Below are 26,566 nucleotides of genomic sequence, written 5' to 3'. Positions count from 1 at the left end.
GACGCTCACCATAACTCCTGTAATTCCACTGCTTTAAAATACAGTATTTGTTAGCACAGTGCACAACAGATATCATTTCTATAACAAAAAGTATAAAGCCAAGGCTCCCAGCTCTGTTCCTAAACCTGTCGCTTCTACTGTGAATTCATCTTTGATTTCTCCTTCATGTGGAGATTTTGACATGGTGGACCAGAATATTAACAATAAGAAAACAGCTATAGCAGCCCTCCAGCAATTTTGCTTAGCTAAGACTGTAGTTTTATACAACTATGCTACAGTCATACAACCAAGTTCAGCTAGCTTTAGAGTTCATGTCACTCATGTAGAAAGAGGCCAAACTGACACTAAGTTATAGCCAAATTAAACATCACAAAGAACTGACAACAGTAGCCATAGATGAAAATTAATCAAGATATTTAATACAGTGCAATCCATAGTAGTTTCTTAATTAAAATAATTGTGTGCATGTATCTGAATGGGTTATCAATTATCACAAAAAAGCAATAAACATTGTAGTGCTATGTAGAAAAATGTACAACTGAAATTTAAATCTTCCCTACTTCCAAGATAGCATTTGTCAATTGCAAATCATTATCACCAATTAAAATGGGAATAGTGACTACGTTGTTGCGGTGACAAACACAAGGCTGGCCACACATCAGTCAAGGGATATAAATATAACTTGCAAAGAACTAAAAACCTAAAGCATTCTTGCACCTAAACACAGTAAGAAGCCGATGGTGGCTTACGACTTTTCCTGGTTTTTAAATGCCTTACAAGACTTCTAGACACACTTAAACTGACTTAAAATCACAGAGTGTTTTTCAGCTTATTTCAATTCAATATGGCCCAAACTTTGAAGATGAAGATCCAGCAGTGGCAGTAGCACAGTCCAAAAGCTGAATGTTTGATTTTGCAAATACCTTTTTACAGAAATTCAACCGTATAAACTGCAGGCAATTCCCCCTGCTCCCCTTTCTTTCCTCTGTGAAGACCATGCTATGCAGAAAACAGCAATGCAGTTCCCACTGCTTTGGGTTAAAATTAAAGATAAAGACATTTTGCTTATGCTTTCTCCTCAACACAACACATTTGCACCCAGAATAGGTAATCAAAGTCTTTTTCCAGCCAGTTACTGCTGTGGTTACATGGTTCCTGCCCAAGCTTCCAGCTCTTTCATGTCATCATCCTCTTCTTCCTCTTTCTTCTTGGCTGCAAAATATTAACAGAAGACAAATGAGTGGGAATCTTGACAGCACTCTGTCTCAGTTCTTCGCAGGAGAGAAGCCTCTGTGCCACTGACCTAATAAACGAAGCACCAAATGGCAGTAGAGGAAAAAAAATACACAAGACCTTTTTGAAGTAAAAGATGCCTTTTGAAAAAGTCAGTATGGGCTAAACTTTCTGTCACTACCATTTTAAGTGGAAAAAGACAATAGCTCACATGGGAAGGATGCAAACATGCACGGAGGTTAAGATGTGTGCACCAGTGGTGTCTGTCATCTTCCATAACCACCGAGCCTCCAAGCAGAAGACCCCAAGCCTTCAGCTTCTGAGTCCCTCTCAGAGGGATAAAGTTTCTTGCAGAAATTTGTCTGACATCTCCAGTAAAAGAGATGTCTTTCTCCCATAAAAAAGTAATTTCCTTATTCCATCATTAAGTCCTCAAAGTATAACAAATGAGGCCACTGTGTTTCAGACTAGCCAGGTACCGGATTTGGAGACCTCCAACTCTTGTGCCAGTTCAAGCTCTCCAAGGGGCTGAAGAGCTAACTAGCTCTGCGTACGTGGTTACCCCCTCCTCTTGCTGCGCTCACTAGTAGCTGGATGCACATGCCTTGTTATCATTATTGGTTCTTCCAAGGGAGCAAATACTGCTATTTGTCATAACGTGGCAAGTCCAGTTGCTGGAGATGAAAACCATTAACTCAGCAAAAAGGTTTTAACCCAGAAATTGCTGTAATGATTTTGGAAAATACCAAAAAAAAATGTCATTTCCTCAGACAGTGCTTTTGCTTCAAAGGGGGAAAAAGAGTCAAATAATTCATACTCAAAATGGTTTGTGTCATTCCAAAGGAAACATTTATGTAAGAGAGAATTGAGTCAGCTTTAAGTCAAACCCAAGAGCTATCATTTGTACAAGTCTGGAATTTGTTTTTCTATATTAAGCGCTTCCAGTCTCCATTAAACAAAAACAGCTTTTGCCCGAATGTCTTCTGACATCAACTCAGCTGGCAGGCAACAGCAAAAAATTTCTCATTCAGGCTGATTAAGTCAAAATCCAGACAGCTCCTGAGAACTGGAAAAGCAAGAAAGCTCACAATCATTTTCCATTCAATGAATAAAAAGGAGGTAATAGTCAGTTCTACCGCAGAAGACACATTACTTCTTTCCAGAAGACACATTACGCATGTACCTGTGTTGTTAGGTGAAGTAGTCCCTTTGAAAATCCAACCCACGATGACCAGAAGTCAACTTTTAATCCCAGTGTATATTAAGTCAATTTTAAGTGAAAACCAATTTACATTAAAAAAAAGAACAAACAAACCACACAAAATCCCCCACCCACCACCACCCCAGAATCCCAGGGTTTCCCAAATGCTGGTCTCAGAGGCAGATTTATTTAAGTAAAAAGTAGCAAGCCATTTAAATACATTAATGGAAATCTAATTTCCATCCAAAAGCAACTTAACATAAATCCTATAAATCACTGTTCTATACTCACAGTCTTCACTACAAAAACATTCATAATTTTTATTATTTTAGGAAGTGCTATGTCTGCATAAGTCTTTTCCTGTATAGTTACTTAAGTATATGCACAATTACAGTGCCTCTTACTAATGCGCAGTCATTACTACCTAATATAATGCAAAAAGTGTATTAGTTTCAAGTCAGTGTTTTAATGTCCACACCCAAATAATATTTAGAGAACAAACCTCATTAAACCAGCTAGGAAATAAAATGGTAATGCACATGTTTATTTAATCTATTTCTCCTGCTGTTGGATCTGAATCTAGATAAAGTCTCAGATTTAAGATATTTTGATGTAACTCACTCCTCTCATATCAACACTTGTCAGCAATTCTGCCTAGCAAAACACAACTAGAAAAACACAAAATCAATTATGTCAAAATAAAAGAACTATAATGCACAAGGAGCAAACTTCACAGAGTGTCACCTAAACCAGAACCTTGTTGTTTGGCAGTGTCAGCTGCTTCCCAGGTCCTTTCAAGCCTGGAAAGGCAGCAAGATGATTACAGATACACTGACCAACTGGGACTGATTTCATCCACTAGTTTTTTGGACCTTTTTTTCCTAAGCACGTGAAATAGAGCTGCAAAATCTACAACTTATTCATAATACATTAAGGCAGATTCAGCAAAATTGGCTAGTAAAGTTTCATATTTCATTATTGCATGCCAGAGGTATTCCAACTCAACAATATTTCATGAGGTATCACTTCTAGTTCATAGAAGAGCAATCAGTTCAGATTTAACAGCAGCTTTGAACTCTCTGTGAAAACACGGATATTTCTTGCCTGTTCTACATGTAAAATCATCACACTAACTAAAATTTCCTAGTGCTCTAAGACTGGGATGACCCTAAGTCTGGTACTGTCTGGCTTGAGTACGTGCCAACCTCAGAGGAGGCAACAGCTGTCCCCAAAGAGGGGACTCTGATGTTAGTTCTGCCCAAAAGCTGGGAAAGCAGGGATCAAATTAAAAAACAAAGCATCAGCAAGGAAGCATGGTTCAGTATGGGAATCTGAACCAGCCTGGGACTAATTCTAACAGCTAATTTACTCTCCACTCCCTTTCATAGCCTTGGTATGTTTGTCAAAACTACTCTCCTGTTGGGTCAGCAGCAACTGGTAGAACGCTTCCTCTCTCCACATCTCCACTCTACCCTGAGCACCATCCATGCTGTACATAAACTGGTAGCGCTAGAATAGATAATAACAGTTCCTGTGATAGCTATTAATTTTCATGGTTCTTATGAAAGACAGGTTACCCCCACAGAGAAACGACACTAGATGTAATTTGTGATTCATGAAGCAATTTCAAGCAAAATGTCTGTGTTGCCTGCAGCTAGATCTCTCAAATCTGAGGAGCTGGCAGTTAAATAAGCATACTTTTTAAGAACTCAAAATGTTTCTGGTAAAGGTCCATACATACCTGGCTTTGATGGTATTGATATTGAGGGCACATTTGGTAGTGGTACTGTCTCGGGACCACTTATTTCCAGCAAGTTTTTGTCTAGTTCTTCTTGTTCTAGTTCCTCTAGTTCTGCCATGAGTTCATCCTAGGTTTTTAAAGAAGGAAGGAAAAAAATAAAAAATAAAAGGAAGAAACTTTAAGTCATATTTATTAGCAAGCAGATTTAGCTGGTCATATTGTTAAAGAAAGTAGCTTAAACACACACGATCAGAGCAAACCGAGAAGATGAGGAGTCTAATTCTTCATCTGAATTCCTGTACATGATCTCTTGGAAGGTGGGGAGAGAAAAGCAGTGAAGGGAAGAAGAAATCTGAGTCCAAACATTCTCAGATCAGGCCATCCAGACCATTCTCAGCATAAAGTCATGGTCACAGCTGCCGTATGCACTGATAGGAACAGCTAGTAACAAGTTCTAGGAGAGATTTTATATCCTAGTACTATGCCTAGACACAGGCAATATGCAGATTTTAAAAGAAAGATCTCCTATGAGTCACCATCCCTGGAGGTATTTAAAAGACGTGTAGATGTGGCGCTTAGGGACATGGTTTAGTTGTGGACTTGGCAGTGTTAGGTTAACGGTTGGACTCAATGATCTTAAGGGTCTTTTCCAGCCTAAATGATTCCATGATTCTAGGATATAAACAGAGGCAAATTTAAAACATACCTCATCAAATTCTTCCCCGAATCCTACTGGCTTTGAGATGGCTGTTGAAATCTCATCTGCCAGCTCTTGCTGTTCTGCAATGTCCTGCATTAATTCATCTACTTTATCAATATCCCTGTAAAAGAAAGGAAAGAGTTCAATACAATCAGGCACTTTCCCAATCAACGCTTAGGACTGTACTTCTTGGGTTTTGTAGAAATGCCACACCATAGTGACATTTAAGAGGTTCTTTCCCAAAATATACTTTGCATGCAAGTCTGAACTTTATCCCCCTGGTCTCAACAAAACTATGTGTGCATTTTTTACTTCCCTAAATGCTTAGCTCACAGCAGTTATATACAGAGACTTCATATGAAAAGGTTTTGTTCTGCATTACTGGTATTAATAATAATTTGCTCTGTTCCCTGATCCAGCATTATTAAATTACATCTACAATATTTGCTTTTGGAGCAAGTAAAACATTCCCATAACACAATTTACCTTTAATTACTGCTACATACACAAACTCCATGGCACAGAAAGAAGTTTAAGTCTCCCCTTGCGGCTTAAAATTCTTGCTGCTACTAGGTGAATCTGTAACTGGTGCATCCTCCCATTTGCTTTAGACTACACTGGTGCGAGCCTTCTGTGGACAAAGGCAGCAGCTTTGTGCAGTATAAAATGGTGGCAAACTGAGAAAGCACTGATACTCACATATTTTGTTCAATACGGAAGTATATCCAGTATTTTAATTTAAATTAGAGCCTTTTAAAAGATGATTTTGCTACTCTAGCTCTACCTTTGGTTATGAAACAACTGGCATTTAGCAGATCAAACAAATGATAAACTAAAGGTCCTACAGAAAGAGGCAGAAGGGAATAACTTACATATTGTCATGCGCAGCTTTCATAGCTTTAGCAGCAAAACCCATATTCTTCAGCACTTCAGTGTTAGTGTTGGCATTCTCAAGGGCTTCCCTCTGAAATTCAATTGTTGATAACGTGCCATCTATCTGTGCAAGCTGCTTCTCATACCTCTTCTTACGCTTTAGGGCCTGAAGAGCAGCTGAACAACAAAGAAAAGAGTAGGATTTGTGAGATTTATTCCCAAAACAGCCATTCACATTTTATACCAAATGCCACTCAGTACAGAGAAATATTTAGCATGTTCTATTGTTTGTTGTCCACTTTTCTTCCTAGATAAAGTTGCCTAACCCTTGCATTTGCCTCCTTCGACAAAATTGTTTAAAGGTGGCCAGATGCCAACTGTCCGTTGCCCGTCACACAAAGGATGCAAGTCAAGAAGCAACTCAGGGACTGGTAGTCCAGTCACTTGTAACACACCACAGACCAGAGACTACGCTACAAACAGCAGGCTTCAATACGCAAGCTGATCCGCTTAAAAACATCTTTGTTCACCAACACCTCCAATACATCAAGGCACAGCTGTCGGTGCAGGTCCTGTCTGATGAGGTTATGATGCTGTGGCAGGTCCCCACCAGCCAGCTGAACTCCTGTGCAGCTGCTGGGAGAAGCAGCTCATTCAAACACAAAGCAAGACAAATGTTTCTTCAGCTTTGCTACTTAACGCTGTGTAATACACGTATTTATATATAACTAGAAATATCTGTGTACAAACAAACTTTGTGCATGTTTCATATTACTCCTACTACAAGGTACTGTCCATACAACAGTCTCTACTGACAGAAATGAGAAAAGAGATACCATCACTTAAATTGGTTTGAGCAATTTGCTGCTCGCAAGCACTTGTACAGTGCCTGCTCTTGCAAGACAAGCCCACCCATGACAGCACCAACATAGTCCCACACCCACAGGGATCGCGGGAGGACTGGTCCAACTCGCCACACTGCCAGGCTTCTCCAGCTCCTCCTGCAGTGCTCAGCTCCACCCCACCCAGACAGGTATGCATCCAGCCACTCAACAGCTACCTCCTCCCGAGACACCCCGATAGACTACGGGTGCACGCCCGTGCCCGAAACACTGACAGTGAACACAACCTAGATTTACATATAATCTTGCCCATCTGTGGCTAAAAGTTCTGGCAGGAGCTGCAGCGTGGGCAAGACTGGTATACCAAGCACTGAGCAGTGCCGGCTGACAAACAAACACCAAGGATCGCATGGGGTAAGACACGAGCACAGCTTCCCTTCATGGCATTTCTACACCCCCTCCTGACACGAACACACTTGTCCACTGCACGACAGTCTTGGTCATATAATACACCAGGTTGGACACAAGCTTCTGTCTTACCAGCCTTACTCTTGGTTTCTGAACTCAGCCACATGCACAGTTCATTTCTTCAGCGCTCTCATCTCTGTGAGCCTCATAGCAGAAAACAGTTAACATGATACAGGATTAGCTCTGCTACAAATCAACATCCTGGTCCTCGCCAACAGCTCAGTCACATGCACCAGGAATAGTGGCAAATAAAGGCTTTAAATCTCTAAAAGACATTATTTCAAACCTTTGCAGATTTTTTGGAGGGGAGTAAGAAATCCTGACAGCAGCCTGCTTCCCTTATCTCCCCTACTAGAGGGATGATAACTTTGTGACATGATAAGTATGTTCCTGCAACACACACAAAGTTGCTCCTCTCCTAAAAGCAGATTAAGGCTGCAGGCACTCTGCGTATTTTGTCAGATGCCATCTTGAGAAGCTTTACAGTCCTTCAAGATAACGTCCTGGCATCCAGAAGCCCTACATATACCTTCAGTTCTACAACTGGTTATGAATATGCTGTATTTGATTACTTTCAAATTACATTAATGCATTACAGAATAAAAAAAGTACTTTTGAAGGTACAGCTAACATTGCCAAGCATGCAAAGTAGCTCAGGTTGATTTGTACTGCAGTGCTGTGTCCCGCTCTGGGGCCCCCAACATAAGAAAGACACAGGCCTGCTCGAGTGGGTCCAGAGGAGGCCACAGGGCTGGAGCACCTCCCCTGTGAGCACAGGCTGAGAGAGTTGGGTTGTTCAGCCTCGAGAAGAGAAGGCTCTGGGGAGACCTTATAGTGGCCTTCCAGTACTTCAAGGGGCTACAGGAAAGGTGGGGAGGGACTCTTGATCAAGGGCTGTAGGGATCAGACAAGAAGTAACAGTTTTAAATTGAAAAAGGGCAGATTTAGATTAGATATCAGGAAGAAATTCTTCACTAGGGCTGGTGAGACAGTGGCACAGGTTGCCCAGAGAAGCTGTGGCTGCCCCCTCCCTGGCAGTGTTCAAGGCCAGGTTGGACAGGGCTGTGGGCAACCTGTGCTAGTGGAAGGTGTCCCTGCCCATGGCAGGGGGGTTGGAACTAGATGGTCTTTAAGGTCCCTTCCAACACAAACCATTCTATGATATGATACAATTTAGTAGAAGTGATCAAAACCACAAAAGCACAAGGTCACCTCAACTGTTCCAAAAGAAGCCAAAGACCCAAAACAAGCCCCTTCACTGACTTTCACTCCAACGACGAGTAAATCTCCCCCCCGTTTTGGGGATATCCAACACCCATTCTCATTTAACAGAAGCGGGAACAGTACTGGGTTTTCGTGTAACACAAAGGACAATGTCTGCTCTGCAGAATGAAGCACAACACAAATATCATCTAAAACATTCCAGCTTTATGCCAGATCATAAAGTGATGAGCAACACATTACTGGTATATTTAGTCTGGTTAATTTTGTGTTAATGGTTTAATTGAGGATATATAAAGTTTTCTTACTCAGAAGGATAAAACTGTTAATAGGCTGTGTTTATATAGTGACAGATGCTGGGGAAGTGTCAGACAGTGATAGGACAATCTTTATTGAGGATTTTGTGCATCATGGAGAATTACTGGCAAAACCAGAGATTTTATAACCATTATACAAAGCCAAGTAAAGCACTACAGTTTATGTACAGTTCCCACTATAACTTTCTCTGAGAATAGCTACAGGTTATCTACATTTCATGCTTATGTACTTTTAAAACAAGCTGCTCAGACACCAAACATTGCAAGCATCATTGTAAAAGAGCTTGTGATCAGGAGTTTTTATCAGGACTGTTGGGTAACCCTATCCCTCCCGTTCCCATGCATGCCAGTTCAGTGTTCCAGAACTGCACTCCCCAGCCTTCATTGTTCTGTAAATCCTTTCCCTGATTAATTTCTCATTTGTATATACAGATCAAGGCTCCCACTTTTACAACAGCGTGGTACAAAATCTTCTAGCTCACAGAACGAAGCTGGGATCCCCCCACAAGATCTGGAAGATGGCACACATCTCCCACCTGCGTGCAGGCTGCAGCACTGCTACATGCCAAGTGCCTGCTGAACCTCCTCCAGCTCCTGCTGGTCTCTCAGTCAAGCACCCACCATGCTCAGATCTGCTACAGTCAAAAGCCTGGCACACAGACCCCTGCCTAGGAACAGGAATATAAACATGCTCGTTTTAAAAATTGCCTTGTTTCAGGTGAAAACTTAAAATGGATTTGTGGCTTTTCTAACTCCTTCAGACCAAGAGTGGCCAAGGAAGATATTTGTATTTTCTCCTCTCCTCCATAAGGCCAATGCAAGGACTAACCTGCCCATGGCCACAGTGCCCAGCTGTACCTACTTGAGGACCAACTGGTAGAAATGCCTGTTTCAGTAGCTTAAAAGGAATAAGGACTGATACACTGCCCCAGCAACTAACACAGGGCCGCACATAAAGCTTCCAGGTGTGGATAGTTCAGCATGTATATTTAGCACAGATCGATTAACATCAAAGTGATAAATGAGTTTCTGCACGGAATAAAATCTTACACAAGAGATTGCAATTTTTTGCAGCCAGAAGAACTAAGGTAGAACAAGGTATTTAAGTACCTCAAATTAAATGATCGCAACTTCCTGCAATTTATTTTCATCTGTGTTTCCTTGCTTAACTTTTAATGTAAAGTCCTTGTTTATAACTAGATTTTATTAAGCTAAGTTAAGAAGATACCAAGTTAATTTAGGTCACTCACATTCATTTCCCATATTCCTCCCCCCACAGAAGAGGATTTGCACTTGACATTCAGGATTCTCCTTGTTGCAATTGGCAGCGCAGTCCTTTCACCGTGCCCCTTTCAGGGATGCTCCCAGGCGCCCGCAGCCAGACACAAATGCAACTTGGAGAAGGATGCTCTGTGCCATGTTCCCACGCCCCTGCCCTCTACGCAAGGTGGTGGAGACTGCTAGGTATTTGTCTCAGCTAGAAAAAAAAGATCACAATGATCATTTCTTTGCATCTAATTTTATTTAAAAGTTAATAAAAATGCATTTTCTGTCAGAGAAATACTAAAAATCACAGGTTTTATTTAAGACCACTACACTTAAGTCAGTTTTCCATCTCTCAGGACTGATTTCCCAACTTCAAGGTATTTTTTGATGAGCCCACTACATCAATACCCATAGCTCAGAGCTCACAAGGAATTTCTACAGTAAGGACCCATCTGGAGGCAAAAATGGGAGCCATGCCGACCTCTGCACAGGGTCAAGGGGCTTACCCAACTGGGCACAGGGAAGGCAGAAGTGCCCCAAACTCCTGCTTGAAATGCAGGACCAGCAATAGTCTATATTAAATTTTCCATATGTTGCGATCACACTTTACATACTTTACAGAGTGGTGGTACCTGACAGCGGTTAGATCCAAGGAGGTGATTCTCTTCTCATCTACAGCTACTTTATCTCTACTCTCCTATTTAAGCATTGATTTCTGAAAACTGTTGAGCAGCTGTGCCGCTTTTTTCCTGCAAAAGTCTTTACCATCTGCATAAATACCTACTGAAATCTTATGTACTGCCAGAGTAATACATTTTTATTAAGTATTCATTGAAGTCAAAGCTAGAAATACTTAATCTGAAGGGAATGACATTGGCTGTTGTTCTCAAAAAAAGATCAGTTTCCAGAATTTTAAATAAATATGAAAGAGACAGTAGGCTACAAATATGTCCTCCAGCATTACACACATGCAAGAAATCGATGTGCATTTGAAGTCAAAGTGTAACACGGCCTACCTTTGCTCTTCATAAAGACTGCTATCACATTAGGCAGCCGTGGAAGAGGCAGTCCTCAGGACCCACACCCTTCTAATTATGCCTTTACTGCTTCTAAGATAGTAATTACGTAAGTAGGCAACATAATTTAACACCCAGCTTCAATTGCTGTGGAACTGCTTCAGCAGGACCTGTAACCATATATTAACTTTAAAGCATTTATTCTCTAGCCTAGCCAAGACAGAGTTCGCTCATGACCCAGAACCTGTTGCTAAAGAGATCACCAGCACATTTTTCTAGAAATGGCTGATCTAAGTTTTCCAACAGTGTAAGAATTTCCTTATCTTCGACTAAAAATCTATACAAGATTACAAGATCCTCTGACCAGACTCTCACAGCAGTTTCGGCAAAGTGCCTGATATTCAAGAGGCTCAAAACAAATAAGGACTGATGCTTGCTCCCACGTTGTGGCTGCGTATTTGTTGTGGAAATATCTGCCTTTATACAGAATAAAGCACAGAAAGATCCTAACTATGATCTCTACATGTTACTAATTACTTCAGCACAGCTGGTAAGTCCGGTGTGTGGCAGGCAGTGAGTAAGGGCCAGGCGCAGGTCTCACAGGATCAACTCAGCTTGGCACTACTCTTGCACAGAGCTGAAGGAAATCGCTCTGTATAAAAACCTCCCCAGGTCCTAGGCATGGGACTTGCAATGAAGGACAGCAGGAACAGGTACTGAAAAATGATGGGCAGTGTCCCTGATCAGCACTCACTGTCCCATGAGCAGCCCTCCCTCGGTGAGAAGTGATGCTCCAGTGATGTCACTCAGTAACTCCACGTTTCCCCTCGCAGGGCATCCTGCCTTTGGGTGGTTAACTTACTCTAGAAATATCCCTATTACATATAAAACCAGTAGTACCAGTTCAAATCACTGGCTGGTTCAGGGAGGGATTTTTTTCTTGGCCCACCTCCCCCTCTTTTTTTAGCTCAAATCTCCCAGAGGTTGCACATGAGGAAAAGACAGCAGTTGCTAAACCATTTACTATTAAAAAAATTAACATTTGAGATAACCTTCACTTAATGAATCAGTGCAGACCCAATGACAGTAAAAATATTTGATCATTACATGGGAAATTAGTTTTCACAAGATGACAGCAAGCTCCTGCCAATAAACACTCAGTATTTTAGACAACCTACAACCCCTACCTTAGGCTCACCAGGCACCGTGCATGTTTTAGCCTGTAAGTCCAATGTGCATTATGAATTGCATGCACTTAAAGCATTCTCAAAAAAAAAAAGCAGATAACAAAATTTAGTTGTACTTTGTTTGAATTCCAGTAAAGTTTTCAGCAGAATACATAAAGTATGCACTGGGAACAAGCAGTTATATATCTAGTATTACAATTAAATTAAAGGTAATACATTTAAAACTAACTGGGTGACTTCTGCCATTAGGAGATGGTGAGCAGGCTCAAAATTATCTTCTCCACATGACATTTTGATATATCCATTGTCTTTATTATCAGCTACAACTGGGATATTGGAGCCAATTTTTATTCATAAAGATTTCACCACAGAGATCTGACCAATTAAAATTGATATAAATAGTTTATGACCTCTTTTACATTGGCAAAGTAATATAAAATGTCTCAGTGCTAATGAGCATCAGCCTCTAAACTCTGCAGTTCCTTTTTACGCAGAAATTCTCACAAAGAAAACATCACCTTCCAGAGAGGAGGACAAGTCCAGTAAAACAGCAGCCAAGTCAAAAGCAGTTAGATCTGGACTGACTGCTTCAATTACTTGAACGTAAAAACACGTATAAAAGTACACTTGAAGAACATTCTACAGCCTTTTTAAGAAAAACTTTTTAGTACATAAAAAGCTATTCCTCCCTCTTTTTTTGGGGGGGTGGGGGGGTGTTTTGGGTTTTTTTATTTACAGTCTTCAATCGATGAACTACAATTACAATTTTTAATTTCCTATTTATTTAAATTTCTGTGGTAGCCCCCCCCTAGAAATTCCAGCAGAAGCTTTACACTTGCCATTGGACCACAGTGAATAACAAGCAGCCAAGGGTTTCATTATTATGCCTACCACGGCAGCACCCAGCCCTCCAACACAACTGATAAGCAGGACCTCGCCTTACGGTTTTCAGTCACTGCTCCTTCTGACTAATGAACACTCAGAAGTGGAAAGAGTAGAGTCATTTAGCCAGACTATCCTCCTCTGTCAGCACTCACAGTCTGAAAAGCATGACTGCTCACCCACATAATTTCACTTTGTTCTCACGAAATGCTATATGTAAGAATTTAATTTTATGTATTTTGAAAGTATTACAACCTGTTTATAAGCAAATTATTAACAGAGCTGGTTTAAGTCTTAAGACTTTTTTCCTTGCAATATTTACAGCAGCTTGTTAGTGAAATAAGAAAAATGTTCACTGTGATAAGAAGCTAGCAGGATAATAAAAATACAATTTTACTACACAGTACCGCATTCAGAGAGGAAAAATTGACTATGAACGTGTCAGTGATTTCATTAAAAATCAACAGTCCTCCTGCAAATAAGTACTGCTTATACACCTGTAGGACAAGTACTGTTAATAGGATATTTATGCACACAGCAATTCTATTGAACTAATGTTTTTAAATATCATTAGTAGAAAATTATACATTAGTAGATAAAAACAAGGAAGAACTTCACACTTCTTTTTCTACATACTCGCAACTCCAAATTTTGCCAGCAAAAACACGTCTCAACTTCAGAGCAGCAGGAAGATCAGTTACTTCAAAGAGCAATGGGAACAACTGGGAAGTTGTTCAAGAGTTTCACTGAATTCACAATCACACTTGTACCAAGGTCCACACGTTTATGAACCCCAAGGTCCACACGTTTATGAACCCCAAGGTCCACACGTTTATGAACCCCAAGGTCCACACGTTTATGAACCCCAAGGTCCACACGTTTATGAACCCCAAGGTCCACACATTTATGAACCCCAAGGTCCACACATTTATGAACCCCAAGGTCCACACATTTATGAACCCAGAGAATTTGTCCCGACTGGTGGCTCACAATGTGCACATTTCCTGCCCATCCAACTCTTTAGCAAAAATCTGCTAAAAATCCCACTGATACCTAAAATAGAAAGACTTCTCATCCAGAGCAAGACGCATGGGTTAACAGCTCTGATTACTCCAATTGAAGGGAAAAAATAACTTAATCTCACATCTAATTCTTACATTCTTTCTAGCAAAGGAGAGAAGAAATGGCAGCAGCAGAGATACCACTGCAAAAGGACACCAGCTACATTAATATGGGATGAAAAAGTTCCACAGAAGCCTCAAAAACACTGTACGTCAAATGGCAGCCACGCCAAAATAAATAGTGAAAGACAGCTGCAGCAGAGCTTCCCAAATGGGGGTCTCTTGGCCCCTCTAGCAGAAAGCCCAGACACTAGAGATGATTGAGATAATCAGCTTAATACTGGGGGACTGTCTTGCACATTATATTGTGTATCCATCTATAATTTGCTCAACAGAAAGAAGTGTCATTATTTTTGCTGCTTCTGAAAATACCATTCCATCTTCCTGGCACTTGCCTCGGCAGCAAATTTCATCACAAACAACATCCTCACTGTCCTTGAAATAGGATAACCAAGAGGCACCAGTAGGTGTAAGAACTAATTGGCTGCCTTGCCTGCAGCAGAGTAGTTTAATCTCAAGACAGCAACTGCTCATCTCTCGTTCTATTGAGAATTAGCAAACTGCCTGTAATACCTCAAAAAAAATCCTAAGAAGCAAAAAGGTAATTTAAAGCAATTCACAAAATATCCTCCAATGCTACAAGCAGATTAAAAGGTAGATATAAATCCCACTACAGTCTTACCAAACTTATTTCATACCATTGAGTTTAGTCTTGAATAAATATTTCTGCAGGGATTTGCTAGCTCAAGAAACCGTTAACCAGCTGAAGAACGTTCATGTTGGTTCAGCCAAGCCCAGTAGAAAAGCATCCAGGCAGTACCTTGCCACAACAGACCTGCAGTACGTACCAAGCAGTGCTCGTCCCAGACCAGGCCAGTCTTACAAGATGCAGAAGCCAGTGACTCTTAATTCTCTACTCAGGGTCCTAAAGGTCACATCTTTTCAGAGTGTTTCCAAAACCTTTCAGGGTATTTCCAAAACCACTCTAGATATAACAGCTAGAGAGCACCCTTGTCCTACAAGCTTCTGTCTGAGCATTTTCCACGCTCTTTCCAGTTCTGGAAATACTTCCTACCACTCCCATGCTACAGCAAAGCCTTGCCCACATCCTGCACGTTAGTGAGATTTCTCTACATGAAAAGAAATGTAAAGTCTTTCAGAGACAGTAACATACAGGCCTCATGCAAGGGACTGAAGAGGAAGAAAGCAAGCATAGCCACTGAGCTGATACATAAGCATATTCCTAACTAGTTCTCCATTAAATACCCAACGACACTGAGCCAAGTGGATGCCAGAGAACAAGATGTCAGAGGTCCAAGAAGTCAGGTTTGATTTTAAGCATCACAGTGTGAAACTGGTTGAGACACAGAGGCACAGTTAAAAAATAAATTCACATCAATTCCAAGGCTAATACAGTGCAAAGCAGCATGATTTCCTTTCCCATGAGGATCACCTACTGAGATCTGTGATGTCTAGAGAGTATACACAGGTCTAGTCACTTCATGCTGAATGTCTGAAGTCATTATCACACACTTCCCCCAGTGCCAGGGCCTCATGTCTCCAGCATGGCTCCCAGAGAGCAGCTCACAGCAGCCTCCTGTGCCTTTCTTTCAGTTGTTGGGCTTTTAGCAGGGAATCGTGAGCAGAGTTCAGTCTCAGTCCTCCACTTATCTTTCTGTGTCTGTCTACTAAACATCTAATAAAGTTCCCAAACCCTATCATCAAAGGAACGCAACTATTCCCAGCTCAGCGATGAAGTGACTGATTAACACTACTGCAGTGAAGCATCCAAACCCAGGCAGAGAATAGAAGGTTTCTGTCCTACCTGTATTTAAAGCACAAGATTACAACTTCCTCTTGAGCAAAGCAGTGCCAGAACATTCAGTCTGTTATGCAAGAGATTAAACGACACAATAAGCACTCCTCATCTAAAAATCTATAAATACACAAAGGTTTAAAAAAAAAAAAATCATGAAAAAAGCATCCCGTACAACAGCAATCAGAGCTTTGATACAGGCAGTACCCAAACAAAACAGTAATCACCACCTTCACGCTGTCACCGACTGCGGCACTGCTCAGTGCTCTGATCAGCGTCGACCCGACCTTTGCACCAGCAATTGTTGATGTTGTTCCACATCCCAGAGCCGAGGCGTAAGGCAGCTACACTTGAAGCATAACGCACTTCCTCGTCATGCTCCTATTACAAATTGGTCACAAGCAGCCATTTTCATATGGAGTGCAGAAAGTGTGTTTCCAAGGGTTAGAATCCGTGATTACAGTGCTATTTATTCCTGAAGCAGCGAGTAATTTGCTCAGGCTGAAAGTTACAGACGGACACGTATTGCACCTGTGGCTGCAGAACTGGCAAGTGAGTAACCTCCTCTTGGCCTGGCCTTCAGGCAACAGCAGTGGAAAAAGGAAGCAAGCCTTCAGCCTTGGAAGTTGATTCCTCTGCCCCTGGAACATCAAGGCAACAATCCTCTGGTCAATAATCCTCTGTGAAATAATCTCTAGGTGAGCCTGGGACAGTTTTGTCCAAAAAAAGGAAAAAATGTCAACTACAGTAAGATTTGAATCCCAATTGCAAAGAAGTAGACAACAGGCTTGTTCCACCCAGGAGCCACAATGAGCCTAAGAAACACTGGACCAGCCAAGATCACCTAGGCCTAATGCTTCAAACCACTGCATTAAATCTGATCCACCCTCTGGACGCAAAGCATATACTGTATTTCCCAATTTTTGGTGTTTCACTTCTTGCAGTCCTGCGTGTCATTGGATGATGGCAGGGGATTGCAAGGCACCTCCAAAACTGATATGCCCGACACATTTCTTCTTTCCAAATAAAACTAGGTATTTTCTAAGGCTGCTGGGGTAAATTATTCTCCTTACCCTTTTAAATTGCCCAATAACTTTGCTGTTAAAAATCTGCACCTTATTTCACATTAGAATTTTATATCTATATAAAAGGAGATAATTATTCAGAATTCAACAAAAGCTTAAACTTTTAAGAAGAGAAAAGTATATCTTAAGGACTCCCTGGGATTCTCACAGCCTGCAAATACTATTTATGGGTTTTCTTCTCTATTTTGTGATTGCTGAAGATACCTTGTTAAAGAGAATTCCAGCAAAACACTGTAATCTTCCTCTGAATCCCTGCCAGAAATGCATCAGGTAGAGGTTCTGCTTTACAAGATCAGAAGTATCTCTTCTTAAATATCTCAAAATGTTCTTTTCTCACAGGGAAAAAAAAACAATAACAGAATTCCCTATGCTTAACAATATTTTTGCGATTAAGTCACAAAACTCAGAAGATCCTACCCTTAAGTGGCCCATTTCAAGACCTTCTCTTCCTGGGGAATGAGGCAAGTGGCTGCCTGGGTAATCTATCATGCATTTTCCAGCTTTGGGTAATTATTATTAACAGTGTTGCCAAGTCTAAGAATTTCGTTGAGGTTGTCATAATATTTAGCATTTCTCTTAACATATCATCTGGTGAAGTGCTATTTTTGAGATGTGAAAAATTACTTTTTTCATGAATGCTTATATTCCAACACTAACGACTAAGAGGAAAAAGTTGAAAACACAGAACTTTAGAAACCCAAAAGTTATAAAGCAAATAAGAGAAACCATATTTACTTTCAAAAAAAAGTTTGTACTTCTTGAATCAACCTCCAGACACTTACCTGGCAACACTGCAGTACGTCTCAAGGCCAGAACTGTACTGCATTTTTTAATGGCAGTCCCATACTCTTAGGCAGGGATCAGCTCCAGGAGCGGGGGTTAACAATAAGCAGATACTACAGCCCTCGCCTCATATTGATGGTGCTGCCAGGGAAGCACTTACCAGAAGAGGCTTTCTACCACTCAGTTTCCTCTCAGGGCATTGTACATGCTGAGCCCACCATGGGGATGCTGTCAAGACTTTCTATTAAGGTACCACCTTCAGGGGAGATGTAATGACTCCAAAAAGACAGGTTTTACATTTGCAAGTCTTTGCATGCATGGAGTAACGTGGCAGCAGGTTCCCAAATGAGCTCAAGATGCAGATACACAGCCAGATTCACAAACAGTCACTCTCAGGTTAACCTCAAGGGGTTTGTGCCAGCAGGATGGTGACCACATTACCAAGACTCTTAGTTTACCTTGTGCCTAAACCAACTTTTGACTTCAACACATCAGACTTACTGGATAAGGGACTGGGGGACATCTTCAATTCTGTTTTGAAGCAACTGCTGTCCGGAAAGCAGCTGCAGGGGAAGGTGGTACTACCTGGCCATTGCTGCAGACACGATCCTGCCAGCAGGAACAGCACAGTCCGGGATGGACCATCAGTTGTGCCAATACACTTGCTGACCTGACTCCCCTTACGTGGGGGAGGGCAAGGAGCTGGGGAGACGGCTGGCTGCAGGAGCAGAGGCTGGGAAAAGGAGCAGTCATGGAAGTCTGTACCGAGCTCAGCCCTCGCTTGCTGCACACAAGGATCAACATGCACGTCCCAGTGTATGCAAGAGAGATGGCTATACTGGTTATTTGGACAACCCCAAACTTCCATCATTCATTGTCAGTCAGTTGAGAGTTGCAAGACAACAGCTGTCTGTATAATTATCCTATACTTGTATTAGCCCCTATAAAAGCAGTTATTGGCAAGGCTTCATTTAAACCACGAACCTGGAGGAAGCCATAGCAGACCTCTTCCAACTGGGCCCCCAACTGCAAGGACATTACAGGCAGAACTATTCTTGCCTTTGCTGCAGCCAGGCACTGAGCTTCACCATGAGGAATCTTCTGCTCTCCCGTGTTCCCACCAGCGGGAGGTCACTGTGGCCGTGTCACTGCCCTTTGGTACTGGACACCAGGAAGGTTCCTCACCTGCAACCTGGCCACATCCTTGTGAGCAGAACTGCCTGCATCTGCCAACACCTTCAGCACTGCAACACCGCTTCTGCTCGGAGACTCAAGCAGGATGATTACGAGCAGAACTACCCTCCTTATCAGCTACGTGCTGTGGCCTTGGCTTGTCTGAGGGAAAGGCAAAGGTCTATCAACATCTCATGCGTGGCCTATTTAAGGATTCTCCAACTGCATCCTTTTTGTTTCAGGCACTTCGTGCCAGGAGTTCCAGTTTGCTGGACACCTGGCTGCAAACTTCATGGAAAGCAGGTTAAAGCGTGCGAGTTGCGCCAACTTTCAGTTTTGCAAAAATCATCCATTTTTTAAGTGGTGTGAGTAAAAGGCAAGCTTTTACTTTACATCTCACAACCCCCACACACACTCTTTCAGAGCCTTGTTGCCTGCAGAAGGTCAGGCCACATCCTCCCTGCTCGCACCACATCCCATGCAGTCTCTGGAACAAGCTGCACACGCTGCCTCAAAAAAAACCAGAGAGGGCACTGTTAACAACTTTTGTTTTTTTCCAAAATAGATGGGGATTTCACAGGGAAGAGCAAAAAAGCTGTCAAAATCATCACAGTGGTCTTTTCCTAGCTAGACTCAGCGAGTGCCAGCAGCACATCCCGCAGCCTGCTGCTGCCCCCAGCCAGTACAAGCGCCCAGGAGCAGGGCAGAGCACCGCGTGCAGGCAGAAGGCCCACGGTGTGCAGGCAGAAGAAGCTGAACTACCAGAAAAGGAGACACAGAGGCACATGGGCACACACAGCTGCGGCAGAGCTCTCCCAAGGGCGTCCACTCAGGCCAGCAGCACAGGCTACACAGTCTGCACGAGCTGTGAGGTGATGGTACCCTCCTAACGTAGGTCATCCCTGAATGCCAAAGAGCAGCTGCAAAACAGTCTGGGGAACAACAACAACAACAAAAATTTTCCCTGGACAGCACTGGCTGCAGACTCCTCTTGACGTGACACTGTCCCTCTCTTCTCTGTGTTAAATTAACCCCCTGCTCAGCAATGAAGCATGGCCATGTCCTTCACCATCACTTCAGGCCAGGAAGCACCAAGATTTGCCAGGTAAGGAGTAGCAACCGCTTTTAACTCCACGCCCCGGTACAGCACCTTTGCTACGCTGACCTGTCTGCCGAGCAGCACTGTAGATTGCACCACGAAGCAGACCTGAGTGCACAGCACCCGGCCATGCCCAGCGTCCCAGGAGGTCCAGCTTGGGATCCTGCTGCATGGCCCAGATGATGTTCAAGTACGAGCACATGGTTCTTAGCAGAACTCAGTCAGAAGCAGCGAGAAGGGATTGACAGAGAGGCCTGAATAATACAAGTGCAAAGCCCAACAGCTGGTCCAGATAAACATTGCACAACCCAGCACAAATTCTGCCAGCAAGAAACAACCTGGCAGTTTTCTGCAAAAGTCTGAGTAAGTAAAAGAGGGTTAAACCAAATCAACAATTTGGATCACCCGCAAATTACAGTTTTGAGCTAGCACTAGGAGCCCTTAAGCAGGATTCAGTAACTAGGCCTGGTAATTAATGAAATACTAGAATCCAACATCTAATACATTGGAGAGAAAAAGTAATAAACACAAAGTCAGTGGCTGCAAACATATCAGGCTTCCCTTCTGACAGGGCTTGACAGAGAACAGGAACAGAGGAAGGATGCATTGCATCAAATACAGTTACCAAAACACATCTGGCAGAACCACAGGGTTTTTTATTTAAGCCACTTTTTAAAGCTGTTTTAAAAAAGTGTTTGTGAATCCCCCCCATTCCTCACAAACTGTTCTATTCTACAGCAATCTGTTTCCAAAAGCCTCTGTTAAACATAGGTAGGGCAGAATTACGAACTAGAAGTTTCCTTGTTTTTAAACACCTATTTAAAAAGAGTAAATATCACACTTTTCTCAACCCAGGTGGTTAATGCTCAACTCAGCCTCAGGGAAGATGAAGGACTGAGGCCAGCACTCCTGTCAGTACTCTTGCACTGAAGCCGTGGTCTACAGTTAAGCACCTGGAACTCAAAAGACGCATTTTACACTAGACTATGACTTAAAACACAGAAAAAGCAGACTGAACTACTACAAGAAGGGCTGGATAGCATTTGCTGTAGGACTCCTGCTTTCCCTACATCAGCATTTTATGATTCATGGAAACAAAACCAGGTTCATGTTATTTGATTCTGGGAGCAAAGATCACTTCTCTTGCCAAATGTCAAGCAGGATCTCCAAAACACGCTCGCAAGCAATGCATTAATGTCTAAGACACAGTCACAGGTCATCCGAGTCTTTGCCCAGGCCTGAGGTTGCAGCTTTCTCATCCTTGAATTCCAGATCATTGAAACATTTTGAACCACTCACACTTCTTCACAAAAATGTCCATGCCATCATGCAGGCATGCTTCCATTTTTAATTAATGATCAGCTGGCCCCCTTGGTGGGAGATCACACTTCACCCTCAGATTTTATCATAATTAGTAGCTCTAAGCCGACCAGGCAGGGGAGCGTTGCCAGGAGAGGCAGAACTGCCCTCCTCCTTCCAGTGACATTCCTGACTCCCTCTCCTGCCAGCTCTAGCATTTGTGCGGTTAAGTGCACAAAATAACTTTTTTTTTGTTTTCTTTTAGAGTTAGGTTTTGGCTGGATCAGCAAACTAATCCAACTCATGCACTGCCCACACAAATGCTAACACTGGCACAAGAGAAACAGGCAGGACAAGGCACCACCACTTCCAGCAGCCACATCACTCGAGACCAGTTCCACAGCCACACCACCACACACCAGTCCTGCATTTCACCCAGGTTAGCTAAGCTGTGACTGAAAGGGGCAGTTCTGTCTCCTCTCGGGTGCCAGACACAGTAACCCTGCGGCAACAGGCAAATCAGATCAGCAGACCGATGTGACAGATTAAAAAAAGGTAGGGGGATGGTAAACAGTTACTTTTCCATCCCATCAGCCAGCTGAACTGACTTACCTGTGGCAGCACTGTGATCTATCGTGAACCCCAGATGGGCATAAAATCCTGGCTTTTGGCTTCAGCCTACACCCAAGTTTCTTGTTTGTTTGGTTTTGGTGCGGGGCGGAGAATAGGAATGTTCTCTTTCCAGGAAGAAGCTATATTAAACAGCAGGAACGCAGCAGTGGTTTTGCATCCATTTTGTGTACCCAGACACCACTGCTGAAAAAAAAAAAAAGCATTATATTTATTTACAATGAAAGAGAAACTTTGACATCAGAGAAGAAAACCACTAGGTAACAGAAAACAGAGTTGACAGAAAATCCATGAAATGTCAGTCTCCTGCTAAAGCCTGAATATTTTCACTGCATACTGGCATGCTATTAGCTTTTCACCCATTCTGGTGTTCATTAAAAAAAAGGTAAAATCTAGTTGCAGGCAGGAACATAACTGCATTGATTCACCCTGGATCTAAACTCTAGAGTGGACTGCTTATAAAAGCAGCACCCTAGGACAGTGTCAGGTTTCTCTCCCTACTGTAATCTTCACATTGAGACATAACTTGAGCTTTGGGTTTCCAAAAGTACCCAAAGTAGTCAGAGATCAAGGAATTAACCCATCGCTTCTTTGTATGTGCATGCTATTTCTCTGGTAGCTTGGCTTTGTGCGACCAGGCAATAGCCACAAGGAAAGGACTAAAACTGGAGCAGCAGTGATTAAGATCAGCTTGAGCTATCCTGAAATTGAATACTGAGCCCCTGAACTTCATAACCCTTGGCAAGATCTAGCAGTTTGGTTTGTTTCATGAAGTTTGAGTGCCTGATAAAACACCTCAGACTTGATAAAACAATGCCATACTGACAAACTGGAGCGGAATAAAAGGATGCAGCAGCAGCACAGTACTTCCAAACCGTCAAGCTCACAGCTGCGCACTTCTTTTGTTGAAGCAAAATTTATTTTCAGGACAGATTTTAAATCCAGTAAGATACTGGCTGATCATGCTGTACTACTGCTAATTCCATTAACTTCACTGAGGGAAGTAAATCCACTACTCATGAGGCAGAAAGAAAGTGCTGAAGACCCTCTTGAGGGGGGGGGTGGGAAGAAGATAAACATAAACACCAGAACACACACTGTTTTCAAAAGAATAGGCTGAACATTTCCATGAGAACACAAAACAAAACACAAGCATAACTCAAGTTCTTCCCACAAAAGGCAATATTAGCTTGCATCCTTTCAAGAAACCCTTCTAAAGATGATCAATCTTCTCCTCTGCAGTTTTTCATCCCATGGACAAAAAACTGACATGCACATTAAAGCCATAACTACTGGTCTCCTTAACATGCTCTAGAAGCAACATAAGTGCCTTCACACCAACCTAACACTTGGAGACTGTTGCCCTCTCCCTTCCCCAGGGGCTATTTTGATATTGTGGACTAATGAGAAGGAATTTGTAGAGTTTCTTCAGAAGACACGGTGATCATAAAATTGCCACATCTGTGCAGCCAGAAGAGAGAACAGAAAGACTCTGAACAAAGGAACTTTTAATAAAAAGTTGCAAGCGATGCCATGCCAAGAAACAACACAGACTAAGGAACTTTATACCAGATAGTTACTCACTTTAACTTTAGAGTTTCATGAGGAATTGTCTGGTTATACAGCCTGGATATCCTAAATGCAGATTATGAAAAATACACACCTATAATGATTTCATAAATTAATAAAAACATACATGTGCTTGGGGCAGGCACAGGAACCAGAGGCCTGTAAGTTTCTGTGCTTTCGTTAGACTCCAGAAGTGTTGCAGGAATTAGTCAATGAGCCTTTAGAAACCCCGCTCGCTTGGCACCCGAACAATCACACAGTGTGCTGGAGAGCAGAGAACGTTTCCTTTTGTTACCCCAAGCGTGCCAGATACCCATCTTTCTTCTGAGAAAACAAAAATATCATTTCCAGGTTTTTCAAGGTGTCTTTAAGCTTTTAGGTAAGCTCCCTGCCCCACTGCTGCACACACATACATTCTTCTGCCAGCTTTACCACAGCAGCTCCCATTAACGTCAGCACGACTGTCCAGCTGAGCATGACACATATGCACCATCCACAGTATGCTTCTCTATAGCAGGGATATACAGAAATCTCCAAAGTAAAATGCTTAAGTCTTGGAGAACTAAGAAAGATTAAGGATTCTTCAAGCTTTTTTAAAAGTTGATTAGCTTTTGCTCAGTTGTACTTAAAACATTTCAACTATATCAAGGTATCTCCACCAAAAAGACAGACTTTCACATACAAAACATTTTTATTTTCACTTAAATTATGGATTTAAGTGACTTCGCATTAAACTAGATAATTTCTGGATTATAAAACAGCCTGAAGTCAGAGAGGGAAAAATCCTAAAAACTGCACATAAAAAAAATGCGATTTGTTACAGCTCAGCTGCTGACATGTTGAACCCAGAATAAACGAGCAGTCCCGTAGCCTGTCCGGAGGGGAACTCACTTCCCAGCAAGGTAGCAGATAACCAGCTGTCTTTCCTAGCAGCCCAATAATAAAAGTTAGCCTCTTAGTTTCAGAAGTCCTCTGGAAAAAAGAGGGTTTGTTTTCCACCAGAAAACCATCCCTAGCTCTTCTCATTTTCACAGCTCCTTAATTACTCGTCAGGATCCTGTCCTTCTGCAGACCTCAATTAGTCTGACCCAGAATCCCGCTAGTGAATGGGCAGGTTTTTCTCCTTCCTCCACCTCCAAAGAAATTTAATGCCTCCACTACCCAAAGTGCTCCAGAGCACACTGACGGGCAGCATGCACAGCAGGGCATGGAGAGAGATGACATTAGAGCTGAGCAAGATAAAGACCTGAACAATCAGCAGCAGAAAGAGAAGTTTAAAAGTTAAACAGGACCAATGCAAGACAGAGGATGTGAAAACTGCACAAGAAGAGGAAGGCTACAAAGAAATGTATTTTAGTTCTCCTTTTAAGCTCATTACCAATCTAGGCCAAAAACTGCACAAGCAACTCAGACTCATTAGAACTGTTGCAATAAATTTGATTTAGAAACCAACTGAATTAAGCCTGAAGTCAGACTCTGTTGACGTCCTTCAGAAGACACATGGGGCAGCAAGGAAGGCTCTGCCACACTGCCTGCAAGCCCAGCAAGCACCCGTAGCTTGCCCCAGTCACGCTATCACTCACACGCTGTGCAAGTGAGCAGCACACTGTTCTGAAGTTTGAAAGGAGGCTTGAAATGCTGACTGAAGTAGTGACACAAAGCAGAAACTGTTATTGCTAATTACTGTAAATTAACCCTTGCTACTTGGCCGGCAGTTGTGTTAGCAGCTCTCAGTGCCACAGGCGGAGCTGCACCTCCTGCTTCAAACCTGTCTGTAACCCAGCACAGAAAGGGCAACCTCAGCACCAGAATCTAAATATGCTTTCCTGAAAACGCTGCTTTTAACGACCGCTGTAAAATAAGCAAGAAGCTCATCAGAGCACCAAAATACCTGAACTGACAACCCACTTCTTATTTTCAGGCTGACAGAGCATTAACGCATATCAGGCACTGCCTGCAAATACACAGCTGGACCTCCCCGGGAAGGCCGAGTTCCACCTGGTGAACGCCAACTTCCAACCTCCATTTATAAGTCGCCTATAGCTTCAGGATACCCTGACAACAATAAAAACGTATTTAGCCAAATCTTCAATTTGAGGAGTGGTTTGGTAAAGGGTTTCGTTTGTTAGAAGAAAAATACAACGCCATAGTAAAGCAAGGCCTCACTCCACGCTGAGGCAGTGCTGGGCCAGCTACTCCCGCACGCAACCAGCGACCCCCCAGCTTCTGCTCCCCTCATCTCTCCCTAAACCGAGGGGCACACGGAACAGAAAGCAGACCTCGCACAGGCGAGCCGAGCCACACCGTGACATCGTTATCACGCGGGCGTGACGCGGCACCCTCGGCAGGCAGCTCCCCGAGATAAAGGCTGCCCCTCCCGCGCGGGGGAAAGTCTGCTCCGGTACAGAGCCGGCCGGGCAGGGCGGCAGGCCCCGCGGAGAGGGGAGGGCTGCCGCAGCTCCCGGGCAGCGCGCTATAAAATCAAGGCAACGAGCGACAAAATACAGCTACACGGCGACGTCCGTGCTGTACGCAGAGCGCAGCCAGCAGCCTGTCCCGGCCCTCCCCGCTCCCGCGCAGCCGGGCCCGGCCGACCTGTTGCCGGGGGAAGGGGCGGCCCGGCCCGGCCCAGCCCGGCGCCCCCGGCCCGGCCGCTCACCGCGCTTGTTCTTGGTGCCGTGCTTGCGGGCGGCCGCCAGCTCCTGCTCGATCTTCTTCTCCAGGAACTCCTGCTTCTTGCTGAGCATCTCCTCCGTTTCGCGGAGCCGCTGGATCGCCTCCTGCGGGGACGGGCCCTTCCCGGCGCCCTTCCCGCCGGCGCCCGTCCCGAACAGCTTCCCCAGGAGTCCCGACATGGCTGCGCCGGGCCGGGCCGCGCCGCCGAGGCCGCGGTGTGAGGCGGGGGCGGCGAGGACGGCCGTGGAGCACCGGTACCGGCTCCCCTCACTCCGTGCCTGCCTTCCTCACAAACCGACCGTCCGCCCGTCCGCCAGCACAGCCCGGGCCGCCGCCCGCTCGCCGGACTCCCCGCACCCCGCCCGCCG

General features: G+C 43.4%; 1 protein-coding gene across 1 annotated transcript; it reads right to left on the bottom strand.

Moving 5' to 3' along the window:
* Window positions 1-397: 397 nt before the first annotated feature.
* Window positions 398-26,566, bottom strand: CHMP4B (charged multivesicular body protein 4B). The gene is made up of 5 exons (XM_074888018.1): window positions 26,182-26,566; window positions 5,748-5,925; window positions 4,882-4,996; window positions 4,176-4,302; window positions 398-1,212 (listed from the first exon to the last, which is right to left on the bottom strand). Exons 1-5 carry the CDS (start codon window positions 26,375-26,377, stop codon window positions 1,145-1,147), a joined length of 684 nt encoding a protein of 227 aa, XP_074744119.1. The 5' UTR covers window positions 26,378-26,566; the 3' UTR covers window positions 398-1,144.

Source organism: Strix uralensis, chromosome 18, assembly GCF_047716275.1.
Source record: "Strix uralensis isolate ZFMK-TIS-50842 chromosome 18, bStrUra1, whole genome shotgun sequence".
In the NCBI taxonomy this organism is placed as follows: domain Eukaryota; kingdom Metazoa; phylum Chordata; class Aves; order Strigiformes; family Strigidae; genus Strix; species Strix uralensis.
This window is presented reverse-complemented; position numbering and strand designations above follow the sequence as displayed.

Bases quoted from the DNA above. Each gene is read 5' to 3' on its own strand.
- CHMP4B (XM_074888018.1), bottom strand. From the start codon at position 26,377: ATGTCGGGACTCCTGGGGAAGCTGTTCGGGACGGGCGCCGGCGGGAAG. The intron at 5,926-26,181 runs GTGAGCGGCCGG...TTTGTTGTTCAG, and splicing joins CGGCACCAAGAACAAGCGCG to CTGCTCTTCAGGCCCTAAAG. The intron at 4,997-5,747 runs GTAAGTTATTCC...TTTCTTTTACAG, and splicing joins AAAGCTGCGCATGACAATAT to GGATATTGATAAAGTAGATG.